Genomic DNA, 21,547 nt, shown 5'->3' with positions numbered 1-21,547 from the left:
GCACGCATAGAAACACCAGATTTCTTCTTTCATTCTGACAGTAGAGTGGTTTTTAGTTTTTGTTTCAATGACACAAAGAGCACCCACTTCTTATCAAGGAACAGAAAGACCTGCTGTTCCTATGGAATGTTGCCTTCTCAGAAAATCACATTGGATCCTTATTTTATACCTCCAGAGGAATATATACTGCTGTTTATTTTGTTTTAATACCTAATAGGAATTAAAATCAACCTTCCATTTCACAAAATGCTGGGCACCTGAAACAAAAGACAGTTCCTAACCTAAAGAGATTAAAGCTATATCTCTCTTTCAGCCAGAGAAAGTGACAGAGTTTCATATGGAGGAATATGAAGGTCACCTACAAATCCCCTGTTGCATCTATGGAAATGTTATGAAAGCAAATTACAGATATTCCCTAACACATGGCCAACCAGTCATCACTGCAGTGACTTGCTGTCCAAGCAGTTAACAGTCATCTGAGATAACCTGTGTAGTCTCTTCTGCACAATCCAGTGGACATCTTTGCAGTTTGGTAATGGGATGCGCATGTGACATCCATCTCCTAAAGTCAGCAAAAAGGTTGTTTTCACCAGATGCATTGAAACACCAGGAACACCAACCATAGTCACAAATATTAATAAAAGATCAAAAAGAAAGGAGGAGAGAAAAAAGATTTTGTGTAGACACTTTAGAGGCATAAACAGGACAAGCATCATATGTACCAATCCATCTGCACCCACATGCACAGACATTTTTTCTAGTATTTAAAACCCACAGTCAGTCTTAACCAGACTTCAGAAGAGGCTCTGATAATCTGAAGTAATTTCTAAAGAACGTTTTGATTTAGAAAGATAAAGCAAAGCTCTGACTAGGAAGCCAAATTTCCAGTCAGAGACTTGAACTTGGTTTTTATTAATCAAGGTACGAAATCATAAAATCCCAATGAAATTCACACCAGTTCTAGAAGGCTGGGGGAAGGAGGGAGGGAAGGAATAAAAAAAATAAAACAAAATAAATAATTAAATATATAAATAATTGTAAATAGTGAATAAATTAATAAATTATACAATAAAATAATAAAATAAAACCAACAAAACTAGCCAAACCTAAAAAAAGCCCTGCAGGATGAGACAGAGCCTATGGATAAGTGCCTGCCACCACAATAGGATACACATGGCCTGTTCAAAGATGCCTTTGCAGGGAGCCAGGCCACAAATAAAACAAAACATGTGGTGTGGGGCTGAATTGGCCACTTTTTTATTAAATAAACAATTGATCCAAATACAGCAACTTTAAATCACTTAGGAGGTCTTTGTTGATGCTGACCAGAACTAATACATGCAGACAACCTGCATTTGGTCTTATAATTATCATTCCCTGCACAGCTACCATGCATCAGAAATCCCACTTCTGTGTGTCTTGGGGAGGCAGGAGGGAAGATGAGAGAGAAAATATGAAGAAAATATGAAGAAACACAAACAAGAGGAACAATCTCTTTTCATCATCCAAGAGTCTTAGGTAGTGCCAAAGTCTCAACAGATACAAGCAATAAAGGGGGGACCAGTCCCGTTGTGGCACCCTATCTCCATGTGTTGTGCCCAATGTTGCATGCAGGGAGAAAATCAGGAGATATTTCACCACAGCAGCTGCCGTGATTAACAAAGATCAAAAGTGCAACTCAGGAAGAATATTTTGACCAAAAGTCTTGTAAAACTCTCCTATTCAAAGAGGGTGACGTTAGGGCCAGGCTGCCACAAATAATTTAGGTTCATGCCTTAGATCATTGTACCTGCAGTTACTTTTCTCCACTGTTCTTGGATGACTTTTGTAAGTTGGAGACCTTGTTCAGAACCTGTATTTTAACCACCTTAGAGAAGAAAACTTTTTTTTAAGAAAAAAAGACAGGCTCAATGTGACCACTCCATAGGACAATCTTTTGTATCCTACAAAAAAACAAAGAATTTGGGAAAATAGAATTTGATCCTAAATAACTGAAATAGCACATGTGAGTTTCTGTCATACATAAGGGAAAGATTAGGGCCAAAAAAAGAAAAGATCTAGGTTCACAAAAGCATGACAATGATGACAATAAGGATTACTATTACATCATTTGTTACTAATAGTTGTATAAGAGGTGTATCCTTTTCAGCTGGTGGGTAATCAGTCGGTGTCTTGAGATGAAGTTGGTGTCAAACTACAAAAAATGCCTTCAGCATAGTAGTTTTCTGGAGACTTGATCCTGATGGACCAGTCCCAGCCCTGAGGGTCCTTCAGGATCTCAGCAGAGTTCTTGCAGAACCGTTTGCATCCCAGTGCTCAGTTAACCTTCTCTTAGCAGTGTTTTTGTGGATTTACATCCAAAAAGATCCAGGTCTGATGTCTGTGGAGGCTTATTTCCTACTGAGTACAGGAAGGAAGAAAAAGCAAGCAGGACAAACTGTATCATTATTAAAACTGAAATAATAATCAGGATAAAACAGAAATAAACTTTACAGTAAAAAGATTACAATTAAGATTTTGGGTTTACACCTCTTTAATGGTGTCCTGGGTTTAGCTAAACCCAGGACAAATGGCTTGTGGGAAAATAGTAATAATGCCAACAATAAATACAGGAGCAACAAAAATGTGGGTTTCCAATGCCTGTGCCCACAGTGAGAATAAAAAATGCAAAGCCTGGGCCACCTTGCCTTTAATTTCCTAACTGCTGTTTTGTAAGGCTGTGTCATGCTTCTCAGTTCAAACACGCTTTGGCTTTTTATTATTCATGGACCTTTTTCTCAGTCAGTGGTGCTGAATAATAAAACAGCCCAGGATCAAATGGGCCAATTCTCCACGCCTGACACCAACTGCTACTGTTCGCTGGGCTCTGCCAAGCGTTGCCTCTGATAATGAGTGGGATTTGGTTAAACAGTAAATTAATGAATAATGAAATATCCAGGTTGATCAGTTAGAGAGCACGCTTGCTTTGCCTCCGGCCAAACGCTCGGGGCAGAAATTACTCTCAGACGGCACTTGCCTGTGTGTTGGGCTGGATAACTATTTTACAGCCTATTGCCTGGCAGGATGTTGGAAAGGGGAGGTCGGGAAGCAAAGCAAGCAGGGCAAGGCCTTCACCTCACACACACCCTCCTGTCAGAGAGGGGAAGGGGTGGGTTCGGGGCCGTGCAGACCCGTGGAGGGCTGAAGGGATTGGGCATGAGATGGAGGCGAAGATGAACTCCCTCCCAGGTCTTACTCTCTCCTCTCCATCTCCATCTCCTTCTCCCTCCCTCTCTCTCTTTCTTTCTCTCTTCTTCTGTCCCAGCTTGAACAGGGGATTACCTTAACCCTGGGGTTAACCCAGCTGTTCTGCCCTCCGGTATCAGCTGTCTATTCTTGCCTTGTCCGAGCAAGAGTCTGAGCGGAGGCCATCCCTCCTGGCAGGGGTTGTAGCCCAGAATGTAAAAAGACTCTCCCGGAGTCCTGTGTCAGGTGGCTTTGGCAAGTAAAGGAGCTTGTTGAAAGGCTGCCTGCTCGGGATGGGGCAACGGCACATCAAGAGAAATGGAGAAAGACATGCAGCAAGCAGAAAGTAGTCCTGTAGCTTTCATTTGCTGCACCGGGAGAGATAAGTAGCTGTAAAATATTTCCCGCAGGTCAGTAACACAAGTACGCATATGTATACACACACACGCACGATTTCTGCAGCCAGAGGAGGGGGTAAAGCCCTACTTGGCTTTTCACAGCCGTCCTCCAGAACTGCAAACCCTCAGCCCAGTGTGGGGTTTAGGAGTAGAGGGTATTGCACTGGTGAGAAACCTGCTATACTTATCTCCTTTTGTCCAGAAGAGAAGCTGTCTGTAACCGAACTTGTGGGTTGTGGGGGTTTTTTTGGTGGTTTGATTTGTTATTTTTTTGTTTATTTGTTGGGGGTTTTAATTATTATTTAGTTATGATTATTATTTACAACTTTCCAGGCAAGCCCCGACTTCCCAAGCCAGAGGAAGGGCGGGAGGAGTGGGTGTAAAATAATACTTTATATTTTTGAAAAGGTCGCGGCTCAGTTACTTTCGCTCGTCTCAAGTCACTCCTAAGTTAAAGTTTAAAGAAACCTTTGAAGCGTGAGGAGGAAAAAGGAGGTCCCTGCTCCGCCCCGGCCTCCCCCGGCAGCTGCTGGGCAGGAAAACTCTCCAGCAAGGTTCCAGCACAAGAAGACTGGAGGGCTTTAAGCCATAATCTCCTTCACTTTCTCAGCCTTCTTCACTCAGCAATCTGAATTCAGAGTGTTTTGTGAGGACGAACAGCGGCTCTCTGGGGCAGGGTAAAAGATTTATTCATCAAACAAAATCATCTCCCCCATTCACCGCCGCATGTTCTTATTAAATCCAGAACTTTTCGTTTTAAAATATTCCAACTCGTTCCTTCCTGCTTCAGTTACACCAATTTGAGATAGATTTTTTTTTTAAATCAGCCTTTTTCCGTGAAAAGCATTTTTCCGAAAAATTGAGATTTTTTTTCACACCCTTCCCATTGTTGCCAGTTATTGTACTGTGATTTTTCTATACAGAATTGGAAACAGGCTCCCTTTTTCCCATCCAGAACAGGATCTGCTCTGTACTGAAATAAAGCAGAGTATATAGGAGATCGGGGCTTTCTCTCACCCCGATCACTGCTCACAGTTTTAGGCAAGTGCTGCAGGCAGCTTTCCCTTAAATCACCGGGAATTCTGTAGGAGCAAAGGATGCTCCGTGCACTAAGATAAACTATTGTTAGCTCTGGTTTCAGGAAGCAAAAGATCTCCCCCTGATACCTTGATGGATTTTTACAGGGAGGAGAAAAGTCCACACGCATTTCATCCACCTTAGCGTTTTAAGCTAGTGAAAAAAAAAAAAAAAAAAAAAAAATCCCTGCAATTGCAAGTGTACCGAATGGTCTTTGTAAATCTCAACAAGGACTGCTTTATCACCGGGAAGAATCAAACGTTTTCTGCTCTAAAGGAGGTATTCCTCTCGACCTGAGGGCAGCATCCTCGTCGCGTGTTCTCAAAAGATGACAGCGATACCGCTCACAAGGCTTTTTATTTAACAGTATTAATAATGCCCGGTACCACATTGCTTTGCAATTGCCATGTATTAAATCCTCCCTTCCCCCTCCCCCCCCTTTCCTTTTTCGGGGGGGAGGGGGGGCAGGGGGTTCCTTTGCCCCCTTCCGAGCAGACTTGGGGCAGAGGTGGAGTAAAAGGATTATTGTCACTGCAAATTCGGGTGAGAAATACACACGCAAACACATGCACACCCCTTTCGTTTAGTGTTGTTTAGAGGAAGCTCCAAAGTAATTGCGGTGATTTTGTAATTGCGTGAGATTTTGTTCTTTTTTCTGTCTTTATAGTAAGGACAGACTATAGAGACTCTTTTAACTCCTAAATTTCCAGAGATTTCCTTCTTATTCCTCCTCCCCTCCCTCTTAAGGAGCATTCAGAGGTAGAAGGGTGACTTGCTGGAAGGGAAATCGGGGCAGCCCTTCAATGGCTGCCCCGGACCGGCCCTTTTCACCAGCTGGAGTCTACTTCAAGGGTTTCATTCCGAAGAGAAAAAAGAGGATAATTTCTTTTCCCCCTTCACTCCTAAAAGTCAGTAGTGGTGTGTGAATGAGACTGACTCCGAGTGGGGAGGCGAAGCTACACACAGTTGTGACATGAGATGTAACACAACGTCCTGGTACAGCTGTGCACACACAAACACACGTCCATCTACAGGGAAAAATGTGTGTGGATGCCTGTTTACGAGAGAGACAAGACCAAACAAAGGAATCCAGTGACGAATATATTGGTACTGGGATTATTTAAGACATTTTACTAGTTCCATCATAGGGACACCAGATGTTATTTATGAGGTCTCATATAAATGTGGGCCATACCATGCAGGTGGGGAGGGAAAAGGAGGGGGGAGAAGTAAAACCAAGAAAGGAAGAATGGAGTTCACCCCAAAGGGATGAAAGACAAAAATGATGTTTATGACTTTATAAATCACGGTGAAGTTTTATAATGGAAACTTGAACTATCTAGAGTTTAAAAAAGAGAATGGGACAAGGCAGGAGAGAAACTCCCTGCTGGTCGTGGCTGGGAGAGCAGATTCTAACATAGGACCGGTGGGGTAGGTAAGTCCTGATGAGCTGATGACAGCTGCTATTCGTCTGTATTTAACTGTAGCTAAGGAAGAAGCTAAGAGAGAAGGACTAGGAGAGACGAGAGAGAAAACACAGAAGAGAGAAAGGAAGGAAGAAGGGAGGAAAGAAGGGAGGACTGCCGTGGAGTAATGAAGTGCAGGAGCGTCTCCCGGGACGCTCTGTTCCAGCCCCGCTGGGTGGGGGGAGGGGAGAAGGGCAGGGCACTCAGAGAGCCTCTTAAGCAGCTACCTGCTCTCTATTCTAAGTATACATTCATATGTGCTCTGAATGTGCAACCCTGACACTGTCGCCTGGAGCCTAGGAAACTCGGGGGAGCCCTTCCTCTTCTCGTCAGGTGCTACTTTAAAGGGAGACCTCGAGTTCCACCAGCGGGTGCTTCTGCTGAGTTATACAAGAGCTTTCCTTAGTGTTTGGTCTGTTGGGAGGGTTTTTTTTAATCCCCTTTATACATAAGTGTTGCACAGATCTCGGACAACAGAGAACCTTCCCGACCCCCACCTCGTGCCCCCCAAAACCCTCTCAGAGTCCGCTGGGAACTGCAAGAGCTGTTTTGGAAGGTTTCATGCAAAACACATGCTCTACTAAAAATCCTAGAGTGAGTGTGATTAAAACCAAAAGAAACAAAACAAACTAAAACAGCCTGGCATGCAGCCTGGCTTTTGGAAATCCGCTCCAGTGCCGCTGGTGCTCCCAGCACTCCCCGCTCGAGGGCATCCCGAACCCCGCACCCGCCCGCGGCTTTGGGGTCCCCACTTCGCGCACTGCAAAGCCCCCGTACAAAGGAGGAAAGGGGAAGTGGCTGGAGAATGGGGTGTGGGGATGGGTGGAATTCCCTTTTCTCCTTTGCTCGAAGCTCCGCTGCTGCCCCACCTCTGTTTTCCCCTGCTCGGACCCCGGGGGCTGCTGGCCCCCACCATCCCCCCTCTCCCCTCCCCCCCCCCCCCCCCCGCTTCCTCCATTCTGGACCCCCCAATCTTGCTCCGGGCGTTTTTGCCAACACACCACAAGGAAAAAGTAGGTCACGGCTGAGTCCAAGCCTGGCTGAAGCTGAGACAGCCAAGCCACGAACCTTCCCCATAAACCAGACTTTGGGGTCGTCATTTGCAGTGTTTTGGTTTGGTTTTTATTATCGTTATTATTATGATTTATTTTGGACACCTTGGGCGATCAGCTGAGACGGCTCCCGTAGTCCAAGCTGGAAGGAGAGGGAGAAGGGAGGTAGTTTGGGAGATGGAGGTGGGGATGAATTTCTATTTTGTTAAGTCCCCACCCCCTCCAAGAGAAATATTAAGTTGTAAAAAACGATTCACCGCCTGTTACCGGTCCTGCATCTCTCCCCCTGCCCTCTTAAACCACCTCTCTCCCAAAAAACTGACAGATAAAACCCTACCCAAACAAGTCTCCAGAGCGGGTATTTCACTCAAATAGTTCACGGCAGTAAAAGCGATTCTTTAAACCGGTTTCCAGCCTCAGGGCTGTCAGTTAGAGCACCACACGTGGGTGTTTGTTTTCAGGGTGACTGTGCCGAGGGTTAAATTTACAGTCCTCTCCAGCCTCCAATTTACAGGTAAATATATACGTATATAAAATATAATATAAGGAAAATATTGTGTATAATAATATATAATATAATGTATATTATATATTATGTAGATTGTATAGTAAATCTCATGTATAATCTATTATCTGTTATACATAGTAATATGTAGCATATTAGACATACAAAATATATATGAGAACACTGACAATATAAATCCTGAGGCCCTAATCTGCCCCCCTCTTCCTACATCCAACCACAGGATAAATCCCGAGTCACTCTGGAATGGCTCCAGGTCAGCCCTGGGGATTCGGATCCCGAAGAAGCAGCTCTTTTTCGGGACCATCCATTACAAACCGAAACAAAACCGATTTGGGAATGGAGGGGAAGGGGGGGAGCAAGGGAGTTGGAAGAAGAAGGTGTTTGGGGTTGAATATTTCCTTTTGCTAATTACTGATGCTGCAGCTGTAGAACTAAGGTAGAAAACAATCCTGCATTGTGAATATGACCATCACTCCCAATGCGTATATAAGAGTATATATGTAAGAGTGTATGTCTGTATGTATGTACACACATCCACATATACATAAATGAAAAGTACAGTAATACAGGAGGGGGAAGAGGAAGAGGGGGAGAGTTTTCTGATATTGAAATCTTACAGAAAATGTTCTTTTAATGGCTAATATTTTGAAAAGAAAAAGATTTAGTCCTAATTCAGCTGGTAAAAGCAAAATGAAGCAAAAGTTCATATGAACATGACATGAGGTTTATTGTAGGTCTGCTTAGAATGAGGAGGTAAGAGTGGTAAAAATATGGACACTTTTGAGTCAGATAGAAATAAAATACCCACATTTCTGAGAAGCAATATTTATTGTCTTTTTTTTTGTCTTTTTTTTTTTTTTTTTTAATGTCGAGACATGTCCTGAATTTCCCCAAAGCCTAGACTGGGAAAATAAAGACTTCTTGGTGTTATAAGTAAATCCGTCTGCAGAATTGAAGCAGCACCAACATTCAAAAAAACTGAAGAGGAAAATACAACAAAACACAACAATCTCTTTTTCTTTTATTCTTATTCTTATTATTTATGTAAATCAGGTCATCACTGGACAAGAAACCAATTTCTACCCATTACCATAACAGCTTGTCTATAAAGAACAGAAAAGATTCAGATAGGATACTATCTAGTCAAGCGGGATTTTTTTTTTTTTTGTTGGTTTTGTTTTTTTTCTTTTTTGTTTTTTTTTAATTATTTATTTTACTTTTTGTTTTAAATTCCCCCACCCATTCACAGAGGTATAGATTCACAGATAAATAACCCAAAAACTACTTGCTCGCCATATTTACACATTCCCATTAAATTAAGCATAAATAAATATATACAAACTCAATACTGAATGCCTCTCCACATTTCTTCTCAGGAAGAGTCGATAAACTGATATTTCTCACTGCATGGTCAGATTTTTCAAGAAGAGGAGGTGAAAGGGATCATTTGGGGCATAAAAGGAGAATTATTAGTTTTTTCTTTTATCTTTCCAGTTTCTCACTCTCTTTTTCAAAGCTTTGTATTTGTTTGGGGTTTTTTTTTTCCTTTATTTCTTGCTAGCACACAATGTTTCATCTCTCTCAAAATGTTCAGGCATTTGCCAGTGTGTTTGGGGATATATGCTTTTACTTTCTCCCTTTGTATAAGAAAATATACTATTTGTAAAAAGCTTACAGCCTCTCACACACAGGGAAGATGAAGGGGAGCAGGAGTTTGGCCGGATCAATCTGGCAATGCTTGTGGCAGCTGAAATGAGCACCAAATTCTCCAAGAAACATGTTAAAACAGAGCCAAATAAGTCTGCGTGATAAACTGGTCAGAAAGGGATGAGCAGGGGAAGTCAATAAGCCCTTTGGGCATAGCTAAAGGTCTTAAAACCATCCTTCCCCCTCTCCCTCCCAATCCCAAATGTAAATTTAGGGATTTTTGGGAGAGGTTGGTCTGGGATGCAAAGGGACTTAAAACAGCTTCTCACAGAGAATTTCTATTAGGTGGGACAAGACACAACCCGATCTTAAAGAAATTATCGGGTTGTAAAAGGATTCCCATAAAATTGGCTTCTTGTTTCCTTCACATCTTGTGTGAATACCAACCAGGCGAATAAAAAAAAGTCAGGGAGAGTACAAAAACAAAGACCTTCCTAACAGAAAACAAAGAATTGTTATTAAAAAAAAAAAAAACTAAGAATGAAATAAAATTTACAGTAACCCACCTGTTTGGTTTGAAAACAAACTTTTCACGGTCTCTCCTCAGATATTTCCCTTGAGTTAAAAAGCAAAGCTGCCGTGTTAATCCTCCTGTTTATTGATTTATGATCCCAAGGAAACCAAATCTTTTAATAACTCAGTTACCAGATAAACGTCTGAGGTGCCTAGCCTGACAAGTATTGGGGCTGGCAAAGTGGAGGGGAGCAGGAAAATGTTTTCCAGTGGGAGACTGAGTTTTGTTTTGAGGGGACCTCAGTCCCCTCGAAATGGTAGGAGCCACTGAGAAATGGGCAATTCCCTCAGGGACCAGCAGTAGGCTAGGGGGAAGAACAGAGATGAATATACTCCTATGCCATGTTTTCTTCCTGTTTACATTTAAATCAGAAACCTTGTGGGGTTTTTTCTGCATACTCTGAGGGACAAGTCATGGATATCCCACTGAAATCAATGGGGATTTTACATTTGACTTTATTTCACCTGAGCAAAGCACAGCCTGGCATTTGGAATGGTGTTTAGAAGGCACAAAGGGCAAATCCAAAGTTGCCAGGAGTCAAGTGAAACTCTTCCCTCAGCCTTCTCAAGGTTTAGGTCCTGGTGCAGGTGACCAACCTGTGTCTAAGGCAAATTTCAGCAGCGTTATCAGGTGCTCACACATGCATGTGCAGGTCTTTCCACAAGAAGTTGCAAGTGCGTCCCTCTTCTCATTAACCCACAGTGGTGGTGGGATACTGTCTTCTGCAGTTAAAAAGAGCATCCCCAACATCCACCCAAAAGATAGTGAAGGACCATTCCCAACCTCACTGCCAAAGATTTCAGCTGGAAGATCTGGGTTGAGATGGAGCAGGTCCCCAGGTCCCTGCATGTACAACTAGGGAGGCAGAAGGCTGAGAGCTAACCTGAGGTCTCCTCACCCCCAGATACCCCACTGGGGTGGCTGGACCCACGTTCTTCTCACAAAGGTTTTTGCAGAGGGCAGGCAAAGCAACATTCAACGCTTTGTGCTCTGTTTCAGTAAACAGAATATTCCGGTTGGGTAGAGAAGGGAGATGTGCTTTCAGGTGGTGCCATTCATTTCTCCCCAGATACACACACATGCATATACCCCTTTCTTTCCCAGCACATCCCTGCTGAGGCATTCTCTGCACAGCAGCTTGGATTATCCTTCCCCAGGATCCTGCTGAAACTGTGTGTGATTGGCAATGGGTAGGCTTTGGAGGACCAGAGGCTGCCTGGGAGCAGCTTTTCAGTCTGGGCGTCCCCAGACTACCAGTGTGGGATCCATGAGATCTACATATCTCAGGAATCTACACTTTACGCAGTGACATCCGCAGGACATGCCACGTGTGAAACCCACTGCCATGGACCTGCTAGGGTTGAAGAATACTTCCAACACATCCCAGCAGCCCATGGAGAAGGCTGTCTGCCTCAGTTTCCCCCTTTTGTCACATGAGATTCCCTATAGCACTCTGCCCCAGAAGAACAAAAAGTAGATGAATGAGGAGCAGCTCCAAAGGGGTTAGGGCTCCTGGAGTCTGGAGGATTCCTGGGTTTCCATTGCCATATGTGTGCCCAACTCACAGGTAGGGAACAAGAGCCAAGAGACTTTTGCTTGCTGCACAAAGATTTGAAAAGCAGAGCAGGCCCTCAGCTGTAGTCATTTCTCAGGTAGCTAAGGGTACTGAGAGTGTCAATCAAAAGGCTCATTTGCCTTTTTGTTTTGAGAAAATATTGTTGGGGAATGTTGAGAGTACTGCTGAATTATTTGTCCCCCACCATCCACTTTGGAAGGTATGTAGAAACTAAAACAAGGCTAAGGCTTCTCTTTTGTTTCTCTGTCTGCCTTGTTTCGAGTTCAGGTGTGCCTGCTTGGGCTGGTGGGATTGGTTCCTGCAGCTTTGACAGGGATCCTAGGAGGAGGCCTGACCCCACTGGAATTTTACCATAAACTCCAGGAGATTTACCCACACTTAGTAACTGTCTGACATAAGCAAAAAGATGTGTTAGTGCGTGAACCCTACCCCACTGAGGAACACATATGCAATTACCCAATGTGGCAGAATCCGAACAGAAAATCAGATCCTTACACTTCAGCATCATTTTTACCATAGGAGACAAAGAAATGTATGTTAAAAAAAAAAAAAGGGAAAGAAATCAGACTCCCTCTCTACCCCCCCAATCATATGCATAAGACATCCTGTCAGACACCAAACCACCAAGAAAAACATTGTCAGTAAGAAGTTTTTTTCCCCTACCACACCAACTTGTTCTAAAGCAAGAGTCACAAGACTTTTTTTTTTTTAAAGCTTTCTAAGAGAAACAGATTTTCTCAGACTGAGCTCAGAAATCAGGATATTCCCTGGCAAGCCCTCCCCACTCCCATCACGAGGAGCCAGCTCACATGGCAACCCATTCCTCCCTGGGTGCAAAACCCTAATGCCAAGCAAGCATGGTAACATTCGACACAGCTCTTATTTTCTTTGTGATATTACACCTTGATTTCAACTTATATTTTTATCTCATTCAAATTATTCCCTTTGAGCTTCTTTAAAGAAGTGCACCTACAGAATTCAGAAACAACTGGCTTTGATTTGAAAAAAAAAAAAAAAGAAAGAAAGAAAAGTATCAGAATATCAGAATTGTGGATTTTTTTTCTCTGTACCTGATATATTGTGTAGGGATCTCTAGTCCTCTTTGAAGAAGCTCATAAGCCAAGCGGGCAAAGCTTTAGGAAACAGAAGAAAATAAAATAGTGCATACACCTGAGAAAGAATTACATACTCATATCACTCATTTTTTGTTGTTGTTAACAGTTCTTTAAAAATGGGTGGAAGATATCTCTCACACACAGTACTCAAGGAAATTAAGGACTGAAACATTGGCATAGTTAGGAATATAAAACTCCCTAGAGAAAAAGAGGACATCTCAGAAAATTAAGAAATCAGATAGAGCTGACCTTAATTTCAAATTCTGCAACGCATTGTAGACAAAGCATTTTACCATCATAGACAAGTACTAAGTTACAAAGGTATGTTTGCATGCATGAATATGTGTGGCTATACACACATATTATATATATGTATATACCCATATATATCCATATATATATACAAACATACACAGGATACACACGCATCCCTACCAAGTTATGTGCGTGCATATACATATGCACATGCACACACATAGGTACACACGCGCCCATACACACCTGTAAACGCTGGCAATCTAAACAGAGAGTCTGTCTAGACCAGGAAAAAGAAAAAAGTTCTTGAAAAATAGAGTTAGATAATTCCGGTAAGCTACAATGACTTGAAATGTCCCATCTAATGACATCTAACCTTAAGATGCTGCCATGAATGCAGCTTGAACTGGCTGGGGTAGATGGCTTCATGAGAGGTCTGTGCGCTCACCTTCCTTCCTTTCCTAGTCTAGACAGAACCAGGGTGGTGAGATGAGATGGGAAGAGTTGAGGGGAATGAAACTATGGGTTTTCTCAGAAAGGAATGATCTGGAAGAACATGTTAGGTAGGGTGGAGACAAGATGTTCAGAAAAACAACAACAACAAACAAGATAAAAGAATAAAATAAAAGTAATAGCAAGACAGACCGTGCAGCTCAAGAAATCAAAGCACTGACACCAAAAATGTTTCTCCAATTTCTTCCAATAAGTTATTCATTTCTTTCTTTTATTATTATTATTAATTATTATTTTACTTCCCTCCCTCCAAATCATTATTTAAAAACTATAAAGGAACAGAAGTGGGGAAAAAATCCTGGTGGTTGTCTTCATATGTTCCTGGCAAGAGACTCTGAACCACTGGTCTTGCGCCATTGTGCTCCTCTGATCTTAAATTATTGTCTTTCTTTAATTATTATTATTTTTTATTATTATTCTTATTTTGTCCTACCTAATAGAATTCTTCCAAAGCCCAATCCAGTATTTTTAAAGCTAAAATTAAGACGGTTTTGTTTTAAAAGGTTATCTCTCTCTTTTCTCCTTTTTTTTTATTTTACTTTTTTCTTTTCCTTTCTTTCTTTCTTTCTCTTTATTTTTTCCTCTCCCTTTCTCTCATTTTCTGTGTTTCTCTTCCTTGTCTCCAGTTTTACTACCTGGTCCTTCGCCAGATGTGTGCCTGTTAGCAGTGTTGTTGTTCAAGAACATCTTGTCCATGCCTTTGAGAGCTTCAGTCAGGTAGTTTTGAAGGGCCGTGAGGGCAGCACAGATAGCGGGGGCCCCAAAGCCGTGAGTGATGAGGCTGAAGTGAGTCAAGCAGCTCTGAATGCCCGGTTCCAATATAGGGGTGGGCCGGCTGTTTCCAATGGGTGTCCTGTCCTGGGCCAAGAGATCTGTAAATTCTTTACAAAGTTGCCTGTACAGAAAAAAGAAAGATAAAGAAAGGAAAAGAGAAAAGTGGTGGTTAGGCTCATCCCACACTTCTCCAAGACAACCAAGGTTGAAGGAAGGAGCAGGTTCAGGCAAAAGCTGATGCCAAGACCCAGGATAGGTCATTTTTGTCACCTTCCTTTGCCCTAGGACTGCTCAGGGACCAGCCACAGTGAGCCAGCATCTCCCTGCTCAGAATGATGTTCTTCAGGAGAGCTTTCTGCAATTGCAGGACAGTATCAGGTCTGGAGATAGAATTCTCCCTGACAGCCACAAGGATGTTTCTGAAGCACTGTGTTGCTTCAAGGGTGCTTCTGAATCAGTTTGCTTGGTGGCTTTAGAAATAATTAGGACCAAAAAAAAAGAGTTGTGCAATGGGTCTGCCAACCACGATCTTCCTGGAGGCCGGGCAGCTCCCACCAGTGCTGTTCTTGGAGGAAAGTACAGCTGTGCACCGAGAGCTACATACCACAGGGACACAGTGCAGGAAAGGGCTAAAACAGAGTCACCTCCGAGCCTCCTTAGGCTGGGCCAACTTGCCAAAAGAGATCAGGACTCTGGGACTCTGTGCTGGCTTATTCATTGCATGAGGAGCAAAGCAAGCATGTCAAGTTTTATATCCGGGGGGTGACACCCCAATTAACACATCAGAGTTGACATCTGGCTCTTGTTTGTTTGCCTGCACCTTTGAAAAATCAGATTTGATTTTTCTACTGAATTCCCACCTATACACTTTCTTTTGCACTGCTCTGGTCCAAAAGGCCTTCAGGTCAACAGGTGCCCAGGCAATGCAGAAACCCTGAGGGCTGGTGGGGTTCCCAAAAGAATAATTTCTTTAAGACAGGTGTCTACCGAGGGACTGGAGAAAAAAGGGCCAGAATTTTTTTTTTTTTTTTTTTTAAAAAAAAGGAAAAAAGAAAAAAAGAAACCCTTAAAAAATACGTTCAGTTCTCATCCTCTGAAATTCTCTGAAATTCCCAGTGGGTTTAAGGTTTCAGAGGGTGTGGAAAGATAAAGGTCTGCTTCTATGTGTATTATCCATTAACAAAGTGCAAGAGAGGAAACTTTGAATTTGGAGAGCAAACAGTAATGAGTCCAACATTTTACATCTTCAAAGAGCAAAGCAGGGTCTGTGAGCAATTAAAGTTCTGGGACATTAATATCTTCTGACCCTGCAGAAAAGGGCAATCAAATTCCAATCACGTCTAAAAAACATCTGGACAAATTTGAGCAAATGATTTTTCAACCCTCTATATATTTCTCTAAATTACACTGTCATCGGAGGCAAGCCACATCCCAGAGCATGAAATACATCATGAGAGCTGTTTAGCCTGGTGTGTTTTTTTCTCTTTTTCTTTCCTTCCCCCCCCCCCCCCCGCCTTTTTTTTTTTTTTTTTGCCGGGTAGACAAAGATGTGTGAAGACATATAGCACCCACCTCTGGGGACTCGAGCAAATTATGAAGCACCCAGTTAAGTAGCCTGGGAGGCACAGCCAAGTGTAAATCATCACATACAGCACAGCCACCAAGAAAGACCCAAGGGAGGGACATGGAATGGGGAAATCAAACCAAAGATCAACAGCAGTACATAGTGGGGGAGCCCTTAAATTTTTCATCTTTTTTTTTTTAATTATTCTTCTTATTATTTTTCATTAAACCCTATGCAAAAGACTTTGCAATTTGGTAGCAGACAAACGGGTGTGTGTAAGCAGCAGGAGGGGCAGACAGACACACTGAGGGAGCAAAATAGAAATTTTCTGCCCCCTTTCCATAAAGATCTTTTAACTGGCGGTGGTTTGGAAATTATGAGCAGGAGCAGGGATAGTCACCTATATCCTTCTCTAGGATGTGTTGGCAGAAACCCCACTGCAAATGGATGCAGGAGTTATAGGGTCTACCCTGCCCACAGGACCACGCAAGCATCCTTCCTCCCTGTAATCTGGGGACTGGAGCTTACTTAAGGACTGTAAAATGTCTCCTTTCAGAACGACCTCTGAGGAAGGGGTTAAGGAGGAAGGGAGGATTTGGTGGAGAGGCGGGACAGAAAGAGGATAGTTAACTAGCACTCACTTTGTAGCAAGCAGCATGTTTTTCCTGGAGTGGAGGTCGCTGGGGTCCGTGTGCTGTCTGTTCAAGTACTCAGAAACAGCTTTGGCTGGGAACTCGGTTTCGCAGATGTACCCAAAATCCCGGGCTAAATGAACGGCCTCACCTGGAGGAAAGGAGCGGGGCATTAGGTCAGGCACCGGTGGCAGCCGCCTCCTGCCCCCCGCTCCCCGGGGAGGTACCGGCCCTTCAGACCTCTAACACCCCTTGTGCCTTGGGGACAGGCACCAGGTACATGTTTTCCCTCCACAAGCCCTGTGTTGGGGGCTGAAATAAGACGATGGGACAGATTTTTCAGCTGATGAGATTTGGTTTTGCTACAGTGCAATTGTGATGGCGTGTAACCATGTGGTTGATTGTGCAGAACTGTGGGAAAAGCACACGCACACACCTACACACACCCCTCTCACCCTACACACACACACTTTCAAATTAACTGGGAAAAAAAAATAAAGAGAGGGAAAATCAGTTAAATCCCGAAGGACAGAAGGACCCAAACTTTTCTTAAAAGCAGAGAAACCATTCCTAATTCAATACAGCAGATCATTGTCGAAAATTTTACAGCTGTGGACATAAAGTTAGTATTAATGTAAATTCATTGTGGAACATTATATACACACTTGTTTAAACGAGCACTCGCACCATCATCACAATCATTGCCACATCTCGAAAATGATTGAGATGACTGAGTTTCTCCCGATGGAAACTATTAATCTGCTTTCTTAATTGACCATTCCACAACAGGAACTCATCCTGGTAGAAAGAGAGAAAACAATGGCCACCTTTTTCTGTGAAAAAGAATAATTACTCTAGTTCTAATTCTGTCACTTTTCCTGCCTGTCTGGTTTCGGTTTCTTGCCTCCAGAATTTAGTGTCATCCAACTTCTACTGATGTACTTCATGCCACAAGAAGAAGACAGTAGCTGCAGAAAGGAGAAGAGGAAGGGGGAACAACCTCAGACTCTAGGGGGATTCCACCAGATTATAGCTCAACCCCTCTAGAATAAGCATTAAACCCTCTAAAGCACCGCCTGAGGGACAGTGGGGGAAGGTTTCCAACACGCAAACCAGGTATGTCTACTAACACCAGGACCACCTTATTTTTAACAATCGGGAATTGATTTCCAACTTCATCTCCTGCTTCCCGGGGCTTATCGCTCACCACTGACTCGTTGTTGACAGGCTGGGCACCCCGACATCCACCACCATCCCCCCTCTCCCACCGGGGGCCGCCTGGGCATCCTAGCCATGACCCCGGCGGGGGCGGTTCTGCTCTCCGGGATACAATAACAGCAACACTAGAGCCTGGCTAGTGGAAGAAAAGAAAATAAATCTCCATCATGCCCAGCTTCTCCCAAAAGGAGGGAGCACTCAAGAGAAACTGTTGATTTGTCAAGAAATCAGGGGAATGCGCACCTTACTACACACTTAACATATTTTTTTGCATCACCCTACAACCGCACAGGTTTCTGAACCTCAAGCCGGCTTCGGGAAGGAGCTGATTTTGCTGGAAGAAGGATGCACCGATCTCTACACAAGCAGGGAAGAGAGTGAAGCTGAGCTAATCCTCGTTGTCGCACCCGAGATACTTCACCTCTCCTCCAGAGCGACTCTATATCCTAAACCTGAGCTTTGCACAGCCTTACATGGGAGCTCTTTCCTACCAGCACCCGACTTTTTGCAAACCCTCTCTGCATGAGGAAACGTCTTATCGCTCACAAAACTCCATCAAAAGAGTCGAAAAGTTACTATCCAGCGCAAATGTTTAGGCATGCTTATATGCTGCAGAGATAAGTGGATTATTTAAACGCCTCTCGGTGGGTATGTGTAATGCAGATACATGTAATTCATAATTGCATCCATACTATTCCGGTTATGTTTTTTGGAGAAGGTCCAACTTCTGTTAGCATAAACACTTACATATCCTAAACATATTAGTAACTCTAGATTTTACTTTTCAATACCATAACAGTAAATCAAGTCAACACGCCGACATCCAACACGACATTCGCTGATTTAAGGTGAGGTGCAACCTCATCTCCCCTCTCTCCTTCCTCAGGCACAGCTTCTCTCTTTGCTCAGTTCTAGACACCTTAAGGTAAACAACACTCTGCAACTCTGATATTCCTCTTATTTCTTTTAAAATAAATAAATTCTGTATTACTTTTCCTTCACTGAGCGTCCTGTAGGGGCCATAAACAAGCTCGGGAGGAGCGAATTAGCGGGAGGATGGAATAGATGTGGAGTTGGAGAGCACAGGCTGGAAATTAATAGCAGTGAGGGATGGGACTGCCCTGCAGCATCACATATATGCACACATACACTTACACACACAATCTCATTCTTGCCACCAAGAGGGACCAATGCCCCTGCAGCCTGTGAGTTGATTTTGGGGAATGAGATCCTTATCCGTGCTCATCCTAACCCGTCCTGAATTTTACTTCTACAGGGTTTTCCCATCTGATCCCGAAGTGACTTGGGTTTGGGGGTTGTTTTTGTTTTTTGTTTTTTGGGGGGTTTTTTATTCGTCAGATGTCAAACACGAGTTCAGAGCAGGCAGGGGGGTGAAGGAAGCTGCGACCCCCGGCTTACCTTCCACCAGAGAAGTGAGTAAAGTGACATTTGCGGCCTTACGCCTCCCGGCTGGTAAATTCAAACCGATTTTTTCTAGCCTTTCTCGCAAAGATCTCCCCCCGTTTTTCGATTTGGCTCTAGAATTGCAAAGAAATTAACATCGTGATTAACCCCGCGGTGTTCCTGGAAGAAACATTTAGTCTGTGCAGTCACTGAAACCTAGAAGGGTTTCCTCTCGACCTCGGGTGCGCTGATTTCTGCTCGGGTTTGTTGAGATTTTCTTCATTTATACTGGGGGTGGGAGTAGGGATGAACCCACCTTCCACCCTATTTTATCAAGGGAAATCAAATAATGCCAGATAGCAATAATTAACGTACAGCATTCTGATCTAGAGAGGGAATGGGTTCCCTCTGTATGATACTAGCTGGTATTAAGATGGAGTGAGGAGATGGGCAGAAAGGTAAAAGGAGAATTAAATCCTCGGTTATTCCAGGAAAAAGCCTGGATTGGAAGACGAGCGAGGCGGGGGAATATCTGGAAGGCTCAATGGGAGAATATGTGAGCCTGTGGATAAAATAGAAAAGGAGGAAAATATTTATTAACCCATTTTTGCGCTTGTGTGTCTGAGTGTGTTCTGGTGCGGAAAGGCGATGCTAAGAGGAACAGCTCACCTGAAGGCACGGTGCGTTATACAGAGGGAACTGATTGCCTGGAGGAAGATTTGAATGCCTGTCGGAGGTTACTGATAACGACAATAAAAGGATGAGTGAGCTATAGGTGGGAAATACACAGCTATTGTTCGGACGCCTATACATATGTAAACCCCCAGGGATGAAATCTTGCCACCTGCGAAATCAAGAAGAGTTTTGGCACCTAAAATCGGAGTCTCTCCCTCTTTAAGCTCTTTTAAGCTCCTTTAAGCTCTTACTTAAAATTATTTAAGGATCAGTACTCTCTCTTAGCGAAACGACAGAGAAGCCAGGCTGGCTTCCCACTATTTTATATCAAAGTAAATAGGGCTAGATGGCAGAATTACAAGAGAGCAGCTTTCCATATTTCACCTCCTCTGAAACAAAAGCTTGTCTAGAATTTAGATTCAAGATAGGAACTGAAGTCAGCAGCAGCCAATGACGATGGCTTGGGCCAACTCCAGAAATCCATTGAAGTTCAATAATGATGTTTCTTTACCTTGCTAATTATATTTCCTGCAGTGTATCTCTCAGATGTTCTCCCTGCTCCATTTGCAGTTGTACAGAATGAGCAGGCAGGTTGGCATCTGTAAGTAAAATTCTCTGCTGCTCTCACTGGCAAAGATGCTGTCTGAACAATGATTACAGATATTCACGTGGAACGGCATCTATTTTAGGAGACCCTAATTCTCACGTGTATTTTTGGGTGACTGACAGCATGTGGCAGGACTTTCCCCCACATCTCCAGACGTCATAGTGGATTTTTTTTTGCGGGGTGGGTGGGGAGGGAGTCCAAACACAACTTTTTAAAAACACCTTACAGTCGACATCGCCCAATTGCTGCTGCAGGATTTGGAAAAACTATTTTCTTCTTTAAGATTAGCAATTTTTAAAACATGATCTGAAATCTATTCAAGGTCAATTTATATGCATTTGTTCCTGTCTCAGAGTAATGCTTTATTTTCCAGTCTGGCATATACCTCACTCATAGAGAATGAAGTCTTATCCCCTCTCAGCTTTCTACTGGCTTAAGTGAACTGGTACCTCATGCCATGACTTCTTGCCTGTTCTGACTGGACTTAGAGTCTTATCCCACCTTTCTTCCAGACACGCAATTCTGACAATTCACAGCCCTTCAGACGCTGCCAAAAAGATAAAAGCCTTTCTCTCTGCCGGTTTTTCCAGCTGATGACCTCAGAGCTGTAATTCTTGTTGCTGGTACCTAAATGCACAATCTCCCACTTGCTATGATGGAGTGGTATCCAGACCTCCAGGTCATCCCTTGGTCTTTATTTTCCTCAGTACCAATAACATCAACTATTTTGAGGTCTTCAGCAAAATCCACCAGGACATTAGTGGGCGATTTGCACAAATGTTGAATAGCAAAGGCTTCAGCATCAACTGTGAATAATTCCTCTAGCAACTTTCTCTAGATGAAGCACTAAGTTTCTGACTTTCAAAGCTATCTGGTTGCTGGTTTTCTTTAGTCAGCTACTTACATAAATTACAGGTTGCCTATTTATCCTCTGACAATTTAAATAATGTCTTGTGTAGCACCATGTTAATCGCCTTGTCCTTATAGCCATATAAAGGTAGCATCATGGATTTATCTAGGAAAGTCCTAGAAATACATCAGGTCCTGAAATACATATGGTTCATCATGCAATGTCTAACTGCAACATGGCCATCGTCACATTTTATTTTGACAGTTTTCTAAGAGAGAACTGTAAGAAGAAGAAAAGGTAGAAAGTGTGCGCATGTACAAGAGTGAAAATCTTCTTGCCTCAGTTCCTTCATTCTGGAACTGAGACAAGTTCCAGATTTTTTGATAGAAAACTCACTAG

General features: G+C 43.1%; 1 protein-coding gene across 7 annotated transcripts in view; it reads right to left on the bottom strand.

The window, feature by feature from the left end:
• Positions 1–7,295: 7,295 nt before the first annotated feature.
• TFAP2B (transcription factor AP-2 beta) overlaps positions 7,296–21,547 on the bottom strand; it is a 33,606-nt gene continuing 19,354 nt past the window's right edge. For 4 of the 7 annotated variants that reach the window (XM_061461024.1, XM_061461021.1, XM_061461023.1 and 1 more), the window contains 3 exons: positions 19,032–19,150; positions 16,404–16,545; positions 8,750–14,319 (listed from right to left, as the gene is read on the bottom strand). In XM_061461024.1, coding sequence (XP_061317008.1) covers positions 14,019–14,319; positions 16,404–16,545; positions 19,032–19,150 — 562 coding nt within the window. In that variant the 3' untranslated portion in view covers positions 8,750–14,018. Of the gene's footprint in view, positions 7,361–8,749; positions 14,320–16,403; positions 16,546–19,031; positions 19,151–21,547 lie in introns of those variants that run through there. The other 3 variants (XM_061461018.1, XM_061461020.1, XM_061461019.1) reach the window with 2 other exon arrangements.

Source organism: Pezoporus flaviventris, unplaced genomic scaffold (genome assembly GCF_033815535.1).
Source record: "Pezoporus flaviventris isolate CSIRO_AGI_PZ_B2104156 unplaced genomic scaffold, CSIRO_AGI_Pfla_v1 ptg000031l, whole genome shotgun sequence".
Classification (NCBI taxonomy): domain Eukaryota; kingdom Metazoa; phylum Chordata; class Aves; order Psittaciformes; family Psittacidae; genus Pezoporus; species Pezoporus flaviventris.
Note: the sequence above shows the minus strand (reverse complement) of the source record. Positions and strands in the feature narration are given on the sequence as shown.